The sequence below is a fragment of the Mesoplodon densirostris genome, chromosome 1, assembly GCF_025265405.1.
Source record: "Mesoplodon densirostris isolate mMesDen1 chromosome 1, mMesDen1 primary haplotype, whole genome shotgun sequence".
Taxonomy (NCBI): domain Eukaryota; kingdom Metazoa; phylum Chordata; class Mammalia; order Artiodactyla; family Ziphiidae; genus Mesoplodon; species Mesoplodon densirostris.
The window spans coordinates 105175546-105192528 of record NC_082661.1 but is presented as its reverse complement, the minus strand read 5'-3'; the positions used below and the strand labels follow the sequence as shown (position 1 = coordinate 105192528).

At 58.9% G+C, this 16983-nt stretch overlaps 1 protein-coding gene across 1 annotated transcript; it reads right to left on the bottom strand.

The window, feature by feature from the left end:
- Nucleotides 1-2208: 2208 nt before the first annotated feature.
- On the bottom strand, nt 2209-16446 carry LRPAP1 (LDL receptor related protein associated protein 1). Its single transcript, XM_060106517.1, has 8 exons — nt 16188-16446; nt 11170-11314; nt 9407-9531; nt 8938-9058; nt 8428-8586; nt 7071-7153; nt 5717-5893; nt 2209-2681 (listed from the first exon to the last, which is right to left on the bottom strand). The coding sequence occupies exons 1-8, from the start codon at nt 16395-16397 to the stop codon at nt 2619-2621; spliced, it is 1083 nt and encodes a 360-aa protein (XP_059962500.1). The 5' UTR covers nt 16398-16446; the 3' UTR covers nt 2209-2618.
- Nucleotides 16447-16983: the final 537 nt, after the last annotated feature.

Here is a 16983-nt window from a genome sequence, read left to right as displayed (position 1 = left end):
TTTAGTTTTTTCTATGTATAATTTCATGTCATCTGCAAGAAGTGAGTTTTACTTCTTCCTTTCCAATTTGGATGCCTTTTCTTTTTCTTGCCGAATTGCTGTGGCTAGGACTGCCAATACTATGTTGAATAGAAGTGAGAGTGGGTATCCTTGTCTTGTTCCTGATTTTAGAGCAAAAGCTTTCAGCTTTTCACTGCTGAGTATGATGTTAGCTGTGGGCTTTATTATGTTGAGGACACCTTATCTTGAAAAAACACATTAGAAATAACTGCCCATCAACAGGGACCTCGTTAAAGCACCTGAGAGAAACCCAGGGGAGGAAAGTGAGGTGCTTGGGAGGCAGCAGCTCCACCCCCACAACGAATGTTCACCACAGTCATTTCTAACTGATGTTACATACAAAACTGAAAACTCAAGTGTCCATCAACAGAATGGAGTAAAAACAAAGTGTGATACACCCCCATAACGGAATACTACGTAGCAATGAAAAGGAACAAATTCCCGCTAGACATTGTTGGATCTCACCAGCACATCTACTGGAAGCCAAACATACACACACACACACACACACACACTCAAAAGACACACCAACACAGACACATCTCCCCACTATAACTGCATATTTATGAAGTTTGAACAGGGAAATCCAACCTTACTAAAAGAGAGTGGTTTCTTAGTCCACCTGGACCACTGTAACAGAAAACCATAGACTGGGGGCTTAAACAGCATACGTTTACTTTCAGTTCTGGAGCTCCGAAGTCCAGGATCATGCTGTGGAGGCTTGGTGTCTGGTAGGGCCAGCTTCCTGGTTCTGTGTCCTCACAGTGGAAGGTGGTGAGGGAGTTCTGGGGTCTCTCTTATAAGGGCACTGACCCTGTTCACGAGGACCCCAATCGCATGACCTAATCACCTCCCAAAGATCCCACCTCCTGGTACCATCACCTTGGGGATTAGGTTCCAATATACAGATTTGGGAACATGCGCAAGTGGTTAGCTCTAGGAAAGAGTGCTGGGGAAGGGGGTCCTGGGGAGTCTGGGGCCCTGCGCTTCTTGAGCAGGGGTGGGGCCCCAGCACTTGTGGGAGAGCTCACTGAGCCACAGGCGTATGTCTGTGCGCTCACACGAACACCCCTTTACTTCGAAGTGATTGTTTAGAAGCTACAATCGAACAGTGCAGCCACTGCCCCTGAATCAAGTGGCTTCCGCCTCACCCATCTCCTCCAGGGCCAGAGCAATGACAATCCACAGTAAAGGCCCCTCCGTTTCCCTTGCACACGTCTGAAGCCAGGAGTTGCCTCTAGGCAGTCGGCTCCTCCGAGGGTAAACCGAGTCGATGGTCACCCCTTTCGACTCCACGTCCTGGGCCAACTTTGCACTGCCCCACAGTGTGAGCCTGGCTGGGCCGTGCGTGCACATGGGGGACCCAGTGCCTGAGCATGTGGCTGAGAGCTCTGAGCTCGCAGGAGCAGCCTGGAAGCCAGGCACTGAGTCCTCCCTTGGGCCCGACAGGTGTCTCAGTGCAGTTGCCCCAGCCCTGCCTGAAGCCTGGCCAGGGCTGTGAGGCACACAACAGCCAGTCAGGCTGGTAGCAGACATAACATGAAGGCCCAGGTTAGGGTTACCTCCTGTGCTGGACAGGCCTGGCGCCGGGCCAAGCGACCCACAGAGGAACGAGGCTGCACCCAAGCTGCCTGTCATGGGGCCACCTCCCCACTCGTGTTCATGGTGCCCTGCCATAGGCCTGGCATGTTACCCTTGGCTTTTCTTGTAAGAACAGCTAACGGGTATCTGCACTTGGCAGGTCCCAGTGCTGAAGCTGAGATCAGACATTGCCAAGATGGGAACACAGCTCCAGGTGGATCCTCTTGGAACCACGCATGCTGTGGACCCAACCGTGAGCTGGTCCCTCTCGCTAGACATGGAGCCCCGTGGGCTGTCGGCCTCTTGCCAACCCTGACCTGCATGGCCAGGAGCTCAGGTCAGAGGCCAGGGCACCGTCCCCTCTGCCCTGCCATCTCTACCCCGTAACTACAGCACCAGAGAGGGCCCAGCCAAGCCCACCAGCCCCTCCTCCATCTCACGCCACAGAGGTTGTGGGGGGTAGGGGGTGGAAGAAGGGCCTTGGAGCTGGCACAGCAGCCTGGAGCCGCTCACCTCACCTGAGACTGAAGTCCCCTGGCCCAGCAGACACAGTGAGATGGGACCCAGTGACGCCTCAATGACCTCAAGGTTTAATTAAATACTGCAATGTATTTGTAAGGACTTCTGTACATAGCATTTCCAGTGGCAGATTTTTAAGATTTTGATGCAAACTGTGACCTTGTAGCATAGGGGACAACCACTCCACGGGCAGCGGGGAACTGCATTCTCAACAGAGGTGACGGCTGGCTGTGCCGAGGGCACGGGGCCGCCAGCAGGGGGTGGGCGGGGCGGGATCATGGGGCTCCTCCTCCCGGCCCGCGGCATTATCCTTCCTGCTCAGGCCCCTCGTGGCCAGTCCCCCTCGCGCCCTCCCTGAGGTTCTGCTGGTGACAAGCCACCCCTGAGCACCCAGGCCCGTCTTCAGGAGCCTCAGGCAGCTGGCGCCTCCTCCGTGCCGCCGGCCAGGCTCTGGGGCCTCAGAGCTCGTTGTGGCGAGCCCTGGAGATGCGGCTGGACAGGTCCTGCAGATGCTTCTTTACCTGCGGGGACAGCACGGTGAACAAGTTAGCAGATCTGCTCATGACCCGAGACACGCAGCCTGTTGCTGAGAACTCTCAGCTCGGTGATCCTGCTGTCCAAGTACCTACCCATCGAGAGCTGATCATAAGTAAATCATAAAGGCAGCCCGTTAACCACAAACTGCCCCCAAGGAACATCAAGAACAGCTAGAAGCAGAAGAGCGAGGAATAGCGCTGCTTCTGCTCTCCACCCCCTCATCCTCATTTCTGCTTTCATTGATTTGGGCCCATTTTCATTTGCTTCTTTTGTTTGTTTGTTTTTTGCGGTACATGGGCCTCTCACTGCTGTGGCTTCTCCCGTTGCGGAGCACAGGCTCTGGACGCGCAGGCTCAGCGGCCATAGCTCATGGGCCCAGCCGCTCCGCGGCATGTGGGATCTTCCCGGACCGGGGCATGAACCCGTGTCCCCTGCATAGGCAGGCGGACTCCCAACCACTGAGCCACCAGGGAAGCCACTCGTTTGCTTCTTGATGAGTCTGGATAAAGGTTTATCAGTTTTGTTTGTCTTTCCAAAGAACCAGCTCTTAATTTCATTGATCTTTTCTATTTTTTTTTTTAAGTCTTTATTTCTGTTCTGATCCTCCTGATTCCTTTCCTTCTACTAACTTTGGGTTTTGTCTGTTCTTTTTCTTATTCAACTGTAAGGTTAAGTTGTTTATTCGAGATTCTTACTTCCTGAGGTAGATCTGCATTGCAATAAACTTCCCTCTTTTTTTTGCTGTGTCCTCTAGGTTTGGGAAAGTTGTCTTTTTGCTTGCCTTCAGGTATTTTTAAATTTCTTTCTTCATTTCTTCAGCGACTCACTGATTGTTGAGTAGTGTACTGTTTAGCCTCTATGTGTTTGTGTTTTTTGGAGTTTTTTTTTTTCTTGTAGTTTATTTCTAGTCTCAATCTCTTGTGTTGGAAAAGATGCTTGATATGATTTTCTTCTATTCACCGAGGCTTGTTCTGTGGTCCAGCATGTGATCTGTCCTGGAGAATGTTCTGTGTGCACTTGAGAAGGATGTGCATTCTGCTTTTGGATGGAATGCTCTATAAATATCTATAGCGTTCATCTGGTCTAATGCGTCACTTAAGGCCTGTGTTTCCTTCCTGATCTTCTGTCTGGATGATCTGTCCATTGATGTAAGGGGGGGTGGTAAAGTCCCCCACTATTATTGCTACTGTCAACTTCTCCCTTTATGTCTGTTCATATTTGCTTTATGTGTTTAGTTACTCCTATGTTGGGTGCATTTACATTTAAACAATTGTTACGTCGTCTTCTTGGATTGATCCCTTTGTGTAATGTCTACCTTTGTCTCCTGTTACAATCTTCGTTTTCAAGTCTATTTTGTCTGGTGTGAGTACTGCTGTCCTGGCTTTGATTTCCATTTGTGTGGAATACCTTTTTCCACCCGCTCACTTTCAGTCTGCACGCCTCTAGGTCTGAGGTGAGGCTCCTGCCGGCAGCACACGTATGGGGCTCACGTAGATGTCCTATGGGGCCCAGCACCACGGTCCCCTCCTGTCACCAGAGCTTCATGATCTGGGGGGTGACCCCATGGGCTGCAGGGGGCCTGTGTGTTGTGGCGGGCTGCCTACGGTACGTCATTTCAAAAGCAGCAAATGGAGACCCTGACTCGTCCACGGCTCCTGCCAGCTTGTCCTTGTCACACGATGGTGGGTGCTGCCGCAGCAGCCCGAGGACCTGGGCTCTGCTCTTTCTGTTCCTAGTTCACACAGAGCCCCACAGGCTGGTGCTGCCGGCCTTCCGCACAGGAGCCTGGGCCAGGCGGGGAACTGGGGAGGTCTCCTCCGGCAGCTCCGGTGCTCACGGCGCATCAGAGTCCCTTCTCCACGGTCGGGGAAGCCAGGAGCACCGGCTTCCTCTTCATCCCCGCTGTGCAGTCCGTCACGGTGTCATCTGCAGGTGGACGCCCCACGAGGGGTGCCTGGCTTCCCCCTGCTCGGCTCTGCCACACACAGGAAAGAATCCACACGCTCCCTTCCTTCTCGGTACTTTGGTCTTCTTTCACTTTTTAAGTTTCGTTTATTTTTGAATAGATAACACATCCCTGCGCAAAAGGCACAAAGGAGGCTCCCTCCAGGGCCCAGCTCCTCTGTTTTGTATTTCCTGGGCGTCTGTGGCGACGTACCATGCTCGTGCTGCTGGCTCTATGGAGGGTCCACACCGCCTGCCCCTCCTTTTCTCACTTAACTTGACCAGAGGCTCTGCTGCAGACGGGCCCTCACGTCTTAGTGCCTGGAAAGTGCCTGGATTTGTGGGTTCACCATGAATGACCAGGGGAGGGTGGGCAGCAGCCCTGCTGGTGCTTCAGTCTCGATGTCCTGCACACCTGAGCACTGTCTGGAGTTCACACGTCACCCCATAATGGAGCCAGCGCCCCCATTTAGGGTATTGGCAAGCCCCACTGAGCCGCACGTGAGGAGCGCCCCACACGGGACCCCTGCCGCTGCTCTGGAGCCAAGTATGGTCTCCTCGCACCCCAGGCCAAACGCTTGGGAAACCGCTGGCTCCCGCGTCCACTCAGGAGCCTCCAAAGCCACATGGGCAGCTCCCAAGACCTTCAGAACCAGTGACAGGCCACATATCTGGGAGGCCAGGATGCCAGTGGTGAGGCTGGAAGAGCCCAGCTCCAGCCCTGGCTGCCTGCCCGCCTGCCCACTCGCACGTGTGCGCCTCTTCCCTACTCACCTGGTTCAGAGCCCGGCCCTAAACAGACCCAGAGGCAGGTGGGGGTGGGGAGGCCTGGGCAACCCGTCCCCCCGCCCCCTGCAGCTGACCCCCTTCAGGGCTACGCAGCCCCCCAGCAGGAGCAGCTGCATGGCTGCTCCCACCAAGCTCCGCGAGGGCGAGACAATCCCCTCCCCTCTGCAGAGGGGAAGCCGAGACCCAGGGAGGGGAGGCCGGGGGGCCCGGAGGCCGGCACGCTGGCGCTGACGGAACAGTCACGTGCCCGTTCCCGCGGAGGCCGGGCTGGCAGCCGCACACCCACCTTGTAGCCCAGCTCCTTGGTCTTCTCCTCCAACATGGCGTACCGTTCCTTGTTCCGGCTGACGTGCTCCTGGTCCCCAAAGCTTTCCACATGTTTCAGTTTTTGATGAGAAATTTCCAGCTGCTTCTGGTAGTGGTTATGCTTTTCAATTTTGGCTTCAAAGTGCTTAAGCTCTTCCTAGAATAATGTTTAAACAACTGAATTACCCCAACATGCTCTTACTACCACCCTAGGGTTCCTGAAGGAATTTCACGGCTGCTTCAGGAGAACACCCAGGGAAGGTGGCTGCACGCTTAAGTTTTGTTTATTTTTGAACAGATAACACATCCCTGCGCAAAAGGCACAAAGGAGGCAGGCCAGGGCCGGGGCTCCCCCGCTCTGAAGGCTGCACACCCTGCGCCCATTCCCATGCAGCCCGCCCAGGGCAGCTCCGGGGGCCGAGGACGGCAGACTCTGCCCTCCCAGCTGCCGTGCGATCATGAAGCAGCACACATGGAAATCAGGTGAGCAGCCCTCCTCTCTAAAGGGACCCACCAGAACCTGACGGCCTTCAGGGGACAAGGGTCGCAACCCTATGCGCTCCCTCCCCACTCCCAGTGACCCCTCACCCTCTAGGTAAATGGCACCTGCCAGGCATCTGGTCCCCTCTGGCCCTGACCCCATATCCAGCCTGACATGTGGCGCTTGAGCCCTGCACTGTCCCCCATCCTCTCCATCCCCCAGGCCTCTAGGCTCCCCCAACCCCAGCGCAGGTGGGCCTCCAGGCCCGACCCCTAGACTCCCCCAGACCCCCCAGGGGTTCCTCCAGGCCCACATGAAGATGCCTGCTGAACGTGTCGGTGATCTTAAGTCCCCAGGCCCCAGGCAGGTTCCCCTCGCCCTGCACTCCTGTCCAAGGAGACAGAAGCTTCACGCCCACGGGCCTGTGCCCTTCCTTGATCCCTGACCCCCTGCCCTGTGACAGCTTTGCCACGGCAGAACCCACGTGGAGGCAATGCCCAGGTGACCCAAAGACCCTTCCTCCCTCTGGGCCGAGCACCGTGGCCCTGTAGGGTCCTACTGGCTCCCCCTCCAAATCCCTGTCAATGCGCTCGTCCCACAAGCCCTGGCTCGTGCCCAGTGCACCCAAAGCTGAGCAGATGGCCTGAAGCCACACTGTCTGTTCACTGAAGGCCAGCTTTGTCCCACACGGCCTGCCAACCGGGGCAGTGGAGGGACACAGAGGGCAAGGAGAGAGAATGTTCCCGTGAAAACGCTGATCTGCTAGGACTAAAGAAGAGGACCTTCCCCACATCATCAGAAAGTTCACTGGGAGAGATGCCGCCACAGCCCGTGGCTGAGAGGCCGTCCCTACCCGGAAGGCCTCCAGCTCCTTCTCGGTGAAGTTGGCTGACTGGGCCATGTCCCACAGGTCCAGCACCCGAGGCTCCTCGAACCCTGCAAAGGAGCAAAGGCAGGCTCGGTGACCTGCACGGCGGCAGCCCGGGATGCCCGGGGCCACACAGGCCACCTGCACAGTGCACGGTGCTGTGCGCAGCCGTCCTCTGGAAGCAGACCGAGCACGCCTTCCACACTCGTTCAGTCTGCGGTTCCTGGGACCCGCTGAGTGGGGCCTCGGCGATGCCCTCACCGGCCCCTGGTCAAGCGCTGCTGCCCGGGGGTGCAGGAGCCCTTGCGCGAGCAAGCAGGAGTGCTCAGGGGGCGGGGGAGGGGGTGAGGTTCAGACTGTGGGTCCCCCTACCCACAGTTCCAGGCCGAGGCTCAGGCGCTGCCTGTCCCTGTAGCTCTGAAGTGAAGTAAACCAAATGGAAGGGACCCCGTGACTTCAGGCACCACTCCCGAGAGCACGCGCCAAGGGTGTGGGCTTGTCACCCACCTCCCTCCCACGGCTGGAGGCGGGTGGGAGCAAGGGGCCACGGTGGCCTGCCCAGCAGTCATCTCACCAGCTGTCCCACCTCCCCACCGGCGGACCGTCCCTGCTGCCTGGGGCCCTGGGGCGCTGCTGGAAGGACTCGGCAGGCCAGCAACGGGGGCCGGCTAGATGCAGCCCTGGGAAGAGAGGGGCCGAGGCACAGCACCAGTTGCCCTGCTCCTCTGCATGGCCAGGCCCTTGGGGTCCCTGTTCCATGGCAGTTCAGCAGATCAGCACGGCGGGTCCACACGGTGGTCTGGTCCCCTCACCATGGCAGGTGGGCGAGCCCAGCAGGGCAGAGTCGTGCCCTGGGGCACCCGGGCCATGCGGAGGAGCAGGGAGCCCACCTCGCGTCCCTGTTGCACCCCTGCGTCGACAGCAGCACCCGCCATGTGGCCAGTGCTCAGGGAACAGGCCGGAGAAGGAACTGACGGGTGACAGAAGACGGTGCAAAGAGCGCCTGGCCGACTTCCTGCAAGCCCGCACCAGGCTTGAGCTGTGGACTCCCGCGGGAGAGGCGCACAGAGGCCCAGGCCATCCTCCAGGGGGCGGCACCCAGCGAGGAGCTCCGGCCTCGGCCCCTGAGCAGCGAGCCGTCTGCGTGGGAGCAGAACAGCCATCCCAATGCGCGGGGCAGCGGGCCACCGTGAGGGTCAAAGGACGCTGTGAGGCTAGAAATAAAGGTGCGTGCACCTTCCAGGAGAGAGAAAGCAGCCCAGGTGTGGCCCTGGGAGCGGAGGGGCTGGAGGGGCTCTGCTGCCGTCACCCGGGCCGCCAGGCAGTGGGGTGCAGGGCTCACCGGCCTGGTCGCCGTAGCCCTGATGGCTGACTCTCCGCAGGCGGTCGAAGCCCTGGCTGATGTCCCGCAGCTTGTCCTTCAGCTCGGCGTGGCCCACCTGTAGCGCGTCCTCCTTGACGCGGCTCACGTCCACGGGGCTGATGAGGTTTTCGTGGATTTCTGCGGGAGCCAGAGGCAGGAGGCCGTGAGGACCCGGCCCTGAGCCGCCTGCGGAGCTCCGTCTAGATGTCGTGGAGCCGCCGCAGCCGCAGGCCCACCCCCGCTGACCCTCTCAGGGTGGGTCCCGAGCCCCCCACAAGTCCCCCTGAAGTCACGCCGGCGGTGACAGGAGAGGTGGCCCGTGTCACCGCAGAACGGGTTCATCTGAACCCACGCTCACAGACGAGCGTGGGCACCCCGACGGGCTCTAAACGCTGAGATAGCAGGGAGGCCTGACAGCACGGCACTGCCCCCAACCCCCCAGCAGCTCTGTCTGGAATGCTCTGGAGCCAGGGCCGCCTGCGGGGGCACCTTCGGTCCTGCTCAGGGTCTCCAGCAGGACGTTGTACTCCTGGACCTTCTCTTTGTGATGCTGGAGCTCCCGCCACAGCTTGTCCAGTTCTTCACTGGAGAACTTCCCAGAGGTCTTCGCCTGGAAGGAAAACCACCTCCAGTGAACACCCCCGTGGGCTGTCCTCACCTGTCCACACCTCGGGGCTCCCAACAGGCCGCGCCCACCTGTCCACACCTCGGGGTCCCCCTGTAGGCTGAGCCCACCTGTCCACACCTCGGGGTGCACCCTGCCCGCCATGCCCACCTGGGGTTAGTTACACGGGTGACCCTGTGGATCACTCCCGCACGTCAGGCAGGACCCTTGCTCCCGGGTGGAGTACTCAGGCTCAGGTCTCGGCCTTTACCCCCCTTCACTAGGGGACGCAGGGGCAGGAAACCAAAAGTCAAGGCCCGACGCCTCCAAGGCGGCCGGCAGCGCCGAGGGTACCTTGTGCCACAGCTTTTCCAGCCGGGGGTCCTCCAGGCTGTGGTCGTCAGGGCCGTGGCTGATGAAGTTGCTGCTCACTGCCCGGGCGTCCTTCCTCCCGTCCAGACCGTACTTGGCCAGGATGACTAGGAGGGCATAGGAGGGGGTCAAGGCCGCGGTCTGGGGGCCGCCCCTCCACCGCCCGCCCAGCTCTCCTGCCCACTCGGGACCCAGCGGAAGGAGCGTGAACAAACCCGGGGATCCCGCTCCAGCAACGCCCCCCCGCACACACTGGCGGCCTCGGGGCTCCCGCCGTGCGCTTCCGGCCGATGCCTCCGTCCCCTGACCCGCAGGGGAGAGCGCGGTGCGGCAGGACGGGCTCAGCATCCCCGGGACTGCCTTTAGGACCAGCTTCAAGGGTTTGCAAAACCAAAACCCGCAGCCCGTTTGTGTCATGGGGTGAACTCCAGCGAGGGCGGGAGAGGACGACAGTCCACCGAATGGATGGGGCGGTGGCCAGGGGAGGCTCTTCCACGGGCCAAGTCATATTTTTATTTGCAGGAAAGATTTTCTACAAGGAGAAACCTCAGCTTCGGCAGCTTCCAGTGAAAAGTTAACAGCGGTAGCCAGGAGGGGACACTGACTCCAGCCTGCTGCTGGCCGGTCACTGTGGGACAGCGACCAGGTGTCGTCTGTCTGTAGCGCCCAGGACACAGCACCGCCCATAGCCTCTGTGCCAGACAGGGGCCTGTGTCTCAGCACCATCGTCACCAACACGATGCCGGGGGTGCCTAGTGGACCCGGAAGCAGCGCTCCTCAGCGGGGCCGGGCTGCTGGGTCTGCCAGGTCTGCCCTGGAGGACGCCCCTCACAGCATCTCCTCCGCCCCACACCTACCTCCTGAGTTGGGAGTGGGCCTGCCCCACCCGCCCTGCTCTGAAGGACTGGGCGTCCTTCCTCCCATCTGCAGACAGTCCCCACTGTCCCCTCCAGGCCTCACCCGGGCCTCTCTGGATCCGGGCTTCCCTTTCCCCTGTGCTCCATCCCTGAGGTCCTCATCTGAGCAGTGGCCCACCTGACCCCTGACCCCCAGCACCTCCTCTGACAAGCATTGGGCACAAGTGGTCCCCACAGGGGCCCTGGGGCCCACCCTCAGCTGAGCCAGCCCAGGGAGCGCCCCGCTCAGCCTGACCTCGCCTCCTGGGGCTTCACTTCCCTGTCTACACTGAAGCTCAGCCCACTGGAAGCCTTGAGAGTGAGCTGTGAAGAGTGTGTGTTCCTGGTGTCCAGCCTGTGGTGCAGGTATCATGGGCAGGGGGCTGACCACCGGCCACCTCTCCCTGCCCCCCACCCTCCTCCATCTCCCAGCCCCGGGCCACCTGGATGCACCGGGAGCCCTAGATGCAGGGTGGGCCACAGGGGCCACAAGGCTCGGACCAGCGGGGGCCATGCTCTTCACACGGCCAGACCCTGGGAACATCCCCGCTTCCTCGTCCAGGTGACCGTGGACATCTGGCCATCCCAGCCGCCTCCCTGGACCAAGCAGCCCTGGTTGCTTGTGCACTAATGCGGCCAGACGTCCTCGCCCTGGCCCTCCCTCCCACGTGCCAAGGGCCCGCACAGGCCAGTCTGGCAGCTGTGCCTGCCCACAGCTGAGGGTCACCTTGCCAGGGCCAGGCTCACGAGGACAGCCCCGGCTCTCGTCTTGCCCACAAACCAAGTCAGAGTAAGAAGCTGGGGCCCGAGCCTGGGCGACCGCTGCCCTTGGACTGAGAAGAAACATACCGTTGAGACTGCGGGCAAGCTTTGCCTCTGTCTCTCCGTCTTCAACCAGGCCTTCAGCCTTCAACTTCTTCCACTTGAACTCGTCCCGTTCTTGTATCTTCAGATCAGCATGGAGCTCGGACAACTTCAAAGGAGGAAGATCAAGCTGCGGGAGGAGAAAAGAGGACACGTGACCCCCAGCTGAACGATGACCAGCGACAGCCCGGGAGACACTGACCTCGGAGAGCAGACGCCAGAGATGGGCCAGGGTCCCAGGTGGCCAAAATCCTGCATGTGCTCCCGCACGAGAACCTCAAAGGGGCCTCTGACCGCAGTGCGAAGACCACCAGCCCTTACACCCCGAGGCCGCTCTCCAGCCTCGTCAGATCCCTGGTCCCCAGGGAGCCGCCCGCCACCAGTGGCCTGAGTGTGCATGTGCTGGTGGCCCAGGGGCTCCTGTTGCATGACGCCTCACCTTCCCAGACGGGGCCCTGGGGAGGCTGCGAGTGCGGGGCTCCCCCCAGGTAGCCCTTGGGCGCATCGGCTCCCCGGATAGCTGTGCCACCCCAGGCAGGTGCTCCCCGCAGATGACAGGACAGTGGGTGGGGGCGCTGGGACCTGACCCTTGCACACCTTCCTGGCTGTCCACCTCCCCAGGCGCCAATGTCCGGGCCGGAGTCCTGAGCTGCAGACTGGTGCCCAGCAGCGTCCGAGGCTCTGCATCTCACAAGGGTGAGTCATGATCTGGTGCCAGCCTTCCTTTGAAACGTGGAGGCCCGCGGGCTCAGGGCTGGAGATGCCCTGGGCGACAGTGGTGCCCCCAACGGCAGGCACGGAGCCCAGGCAAAAAAGGCCACTCTCCGGACCCTTCTAACCTCCTTAACTTGAAGTTAAATGTTAATGGCTCACATGAAAAGAACCAGTTAATAGACACCAAATGCAAAGCAGGCTCTGTCAAATATTAAAGCAGAGTAAATCACCTACAACCATGAGACAAGCAGCTGGGCAGGAGGAAGCCGCTCATCAGCGGTGGTCGCCGCTGGGCCTGCATCCTGGACACCCTCGGCCCAAGGCTCAGGGTGAGCACAGCGCTCTCCGTGGAGCTGCTCTCAGCCAGGGGCCTCACAAGCCCGGCACCTTCTCCTCTGCTCTGCAACTTTCACAGTCACCCTGCAGGCTGCTCGGGTAAACTGAGGCCCAGGGAGGTTAAGAACTGGCCCAGGACACGTGGTGAAATGTCACTGGGTACTTTATCCTTTCTGCGGCTACCGTAAATGGGATTGTTTCGTTAATTTCCTTTTCAGAGAGTTTGATGTTGGTGCACAGAAATGCAACCGAGGCTTGTATGTTGATTCCGTATCCTGTAACCACGGTGATTTTGTTAACTAGATCTAAGTTATTTCGTGAAGTCTTTAGGGTTTTCTGCATATAAGATCACATCATCTGCAAACAGATACTTTTACCTCTTCCTTTCTGATTTGGATGACTTTTACTTCTTTTTTCTTCCCTAGCTGTTCTGACTAGAACTTCCACTACTACATTGAATAGAAGTAATGACCTGATTTTTTAAAAAAATAGGTGAAGACCTTGAATAAATATTGCTCCAAACACAACATACAAATGGCCAACAGGTACATGGAAAGATGCTCCACATCACGAATCATCAGGGAAATGCAAATCCAACCCCAATGAGGTACCGCCTCACACCCATTAGGATGGTTACTATGGGAAACAAACAGAAAACAACTGTTGGTGAGGATAAGAAAAGGGAACCCTCAGGCACTGCTGGTAGGAATGCAAATTGGTGCAGTCACTGTGGAGAACAGTACGGAGGTTCCTCAAAAATGAAGGCGAGAACTATCAATACACTGTGATCCAGCAAGCCCACTTCTGGGTATTTATCTGAAGGAACTGACATCAGGACCTTGAAGAAAGATCTGTGGTCCCATGCTCACTGCAGCACTATTCACAACAGCCAAGAGGGGATGTAAGGTGCGGGTCAAAGGGCACAAAGTCAGTTATGCAAGTCCCGAGGCTCAGTGCACAGCCCAACAGCCTCCACTATTTACACTGCATACTTATTCTTTAAAAATTCGCTAAGAGGGTAGATCTACCTTAAGTCCTTATCATTCACACACACACACACACACACACAGTAACTAGAGGGCGGGAGGATACTCTGGGTGGGGATGGGTGTTTATAGCACAGATGGTGGTGATGGTTTCAGGGATGTACACTTACCTCCAAACTCATTAAATACACACAGCTTTTTGGAGGTCAACCACACCTCAAAAACCGGTAAAACCCAAACCAAACCAAAACAGAAAAACCAAAACAAGTCTCTGGGAACCAGCGTCCATGCAAGCCTCAGCCTCCAGCCACAGCTCTGCACTCTGACCTGAGAGCCCTCTTGCTCACAGTGTCCCCAAAGTCCGCAAAGGAGCCCCGAGGACAGAACACAGCCCTGCCTGCCTCTGAGCTGCTGTAGGGACAGGAGTGCCTGGTGTACAGGTGACTCCTGGTCGCTCGGCCTGCCCTCCCTGAGTCCTCCCTGGAGCAGAGGATGTGGTGCCTGGGTGCAGAGAACAAGGCGGCACACAGGGACAGAGGGGTTAAGACATAATACACACACACACGCACGCACGCACGCACGCATGCAGCAACCCCGGGAGGGAGACGCCAACCAGACATCTCCACAGGGGCACCCCTCGGGACGACTTCCCATGGCTTCACCCACCCCCAAAGCTCCAAGGACAGCTCCGGCCCACCCTTGCTCAGGAGACTTGCAACACCCCAGGAGAGGTCACAAGACTCACGAGGCTCTGGAAGTAACCCTGTGCCTGCCGTCTGGCCCACAGCTCTTCTAAAGCGCTTGGATCCAAAGGAACTGCACAATTTCACAGCAAGTCAAGACTGGAGATGCTGGGCTGTGATGAAGCAACACCAGTAGTTCCCTGGTCTGGTCTCACGGTGTGGAGGCCCCCTACCATGGCATCTGTGGACCAAGGCGGGATTTGCCCCCCACCCCCGTAGAAGGTGGGCTGGAAAGAGAGGGCGAGGTGGGTGCCTTCATCAGACTCCTCTCCCTCACCCTGGGTACACGCTAGGCATGACATGCTATGAGATCGTTTCATGTTTAGAAAACAAAGAAACACACTTGATGTTTTCAGAGAGCAAATTATCCAAAGCTGAGAACACTGGCACAGGTGTGCCAGGCACCCCACACCACCCTGGGCACCGGCAGTGCCCACCCTGGCCCGGCACCGCTTGAGGACTGCACAGCTCGCCACCCGGGACCAGCTCCGCCGCCGCCCTTGAAGCTTCTCAGCCTAGACCCGGGACAGGCCAGCTTGTATTCCGTGGGTCTGCCTACCCGCACGAGGCGTCCAGATGTGAGGAGGGACCCGGAAAATGCCATCAGGCATGGACCCCACCCTGGAAGGTCTGCACATTTCGTTCAGCAGAAAAGACTTGTACGTGCAATTGTAGAATTCAGGGCCAAGGGGCCCGGAAAGGTCATCTAGTCCAAGGCCCGTCCGTCCAAGGCTGGGGCAGGGTTGGGGTTCCTGGAGAACCAAGTCAGACTCTCTCGGACAGATGTGACCTGAGGCTGCCCAGGTCATCAGTGGACTGAGCATGGGGGGGTGCCGGGTTCAGGCAGGTGCAGCTCGAGGGCAGGTGACGGCCAGGGGGTGTGAAGAGGCTGCCGAGGCTGGCAGATGCAAAGCGGCATCTGGACGGACAAGGTGGGGCTGACCAGGACAGCCCTGCAAGCAGAAGGGCTCAGGGCAGGTTCCTGGACACAAGATCCCCTTCCTCCAGGAAGCCCCCCTGCTTCTCCAGCCCAGAGTGCTCTCTCTCACCCGGGCAGGCTGCACACACATTGGGCCCTGACAGCTGGGCCCCCAGCAGAATCCTCAGGGCCACTGGTCTGGGAACAGTGCTGGGCCTGGGGGCATCCACCCGCCCCTGCCTGCCCTGCAGTCTCCCTGCCACATCCCTTCCCCAGCCTTTACCCCTCCCCCCGCCTTTCTTTCCCATCGGTTTCTCCTCTCTTCCAAAACGTAGTCCTTACTTTGTTTTACTCTCCTTCTCAAGGACTCAGGAATGCTTAAAACTGGAAGACTGGATCTAATGAAGACGCTGAGGCCCAGAGGGTTGGGGGAAGTTCGTAAATACCCATTTCACTAAAAACAAACCCCACCTAACAAAGGAGGGGCCGTTATGTTAATGAGGAGGCCGCTGGTCCAGGTCACACCCCAAGCAGCAAGCTGTAGTCCCAATTCTACCCCCAGGCGGAGTGGCCTTGGAGGCGCCCTTTGCCCTCTGGGCTTTGTTGCTTTCTCCTCTAAAATGAGTACGGTAGGATTTAGATTTAGTTCACTAGCGTCTTAAGTTTCAGGTGTTCTCCGCTCACCTCACCATATCCCCTCACCCGATTTAACAAGAACTGGCTTGCTTCTAGGACTTCTGCTGTCCTTGGGCTTGTCTTCAGGCTCAGCATCACCTGTTTTTCTTGTTTCTCCATACAGAGAAATACAACGTAGGAGAAAAGGCAAAAACGTGCAAGGCAGGAGACCTGGGTCTGCCTACAGGGAGGGATCTCGGCCTCAGCTGCAAAGCTGCCAGTTCAAACTGGCGGGGCAGCCCTTCTGCCCAGGCACCAAGGCCTCCCAAGTCTTCGCCTGTCATCACCAGGCCAGGGTCCCTCTTCCCGTAGGCGAAAGGCAAGGGGTACCCACACCTACATCTGCGGGCGGGTGTGAGGCTGTCAAAGGCTGAAGGCCCCGGCCCCGTAGACCCCCAAAGTTAGAGGAGAACCAGGCACCGGGGACCCCAGGATTAGAAGAGACCCCGGCCTGGGCTCCGCCGATCCCAGGATTAAAGGAAGCCCCTGCCCCACGGACCCCCGAAACTAGAGAAAGCCCCGGCCCTGCGGACCCCCGAGGTAGAGGAAGCCCCGGCCCCGCGGACCCCCGAGGTAGAGGAAGCCCCGGCCCCGCGGACCCCCGAGGTAGAGGGACCCGGTCGCCGCTCACCCGCTGGGCCTTCTCCCACAGCTGGTTCAGCTTCTCCATGCGGAACTCCCCCCAGGGCTCGCGCTTCGAAGAAGGCTCGGGCTCATTCTTCTCCCGCGAGTACTTGCCGCCGTGGCCTGCCGCCGGCCACGGCCCGAGGAGCAGCAGCAGCAGTAGCAGCGGCGGCGGCCGGAGCTCACGCAGCCAGGTTCGAGCCCTCCGAGACGCCATCTTCCTCCTCCAGACGCGGAGACCCTGGGAGCTGCGGGAGGGAAAAGGCCCTAGCCCGGACCCGCCCACCATGACCCGCCCCCAGGACCCGCCGCACCGCCTCCTGGGAGTTGTAGTCTCTCCCCCGCGTGGCTGGTCCAAGAGAGGCGGCCGGCGGACTACAAGGCCCGGGGAGCCCTGCGGAGGCACGGAGGCGTTTCTTAGGCAACCACGCCGCGGCCTCATGACGGAGCCTCGACCCCGCAGCTCAGATTGATCGGAGCGCCCTTTCCCTTCGACTCCGTAGAAAGAGTAAACAGTTCAGAAATCGGCAGAGTGTCTGCTGCACCTTAGATTGTTTCTGTGTCATCTGCCTTGGTCTTGAGCCTTCCTTGTCATTATGGTCTCTGGAAGGTGGCCTCTGCTCGGCACTCCAGCGTCAGTGTCTCTGTCAGGAACCTAGACCCACCCAGCGCACTCCTTCACTTGTCAGAGGAAAACAGCGGAAGCCCAGGGAGCCCCAGGGGTCCTGGGCCTTCTGGCTCCCGTCTCCCCGAAGCTTTCCCCATGACCCAGGAAGCGCTGGCACCCCAACACTTGTCTTTGA

Bases quoted from the DNA above. Each gene is read 5' to 3' on its own strand.
- LRPAP1 (XM_060106517.1), bottom strand. From the start codon at position 16,397: ATGGCGTCTCGGAGGGCTCGAACCTGGCTGCGTGAGCTCCGGCCGCCG. The intron at 11,315-16,187 runs GTGAGCGGCGAC...CTCCTCCCGCAG, and splicing joins TGTGGGAGAAGGCCCAGCGG to CTTGATCTTCCTCCTTTGAA. The intron at 9,059-9,406 runs GTACCCTCGGCG...TTTTCCTTCCAG, and splicing joins TGGAAAAGCTGTGGCACAAG to GCGAAGACCTCTGGGAAGTT.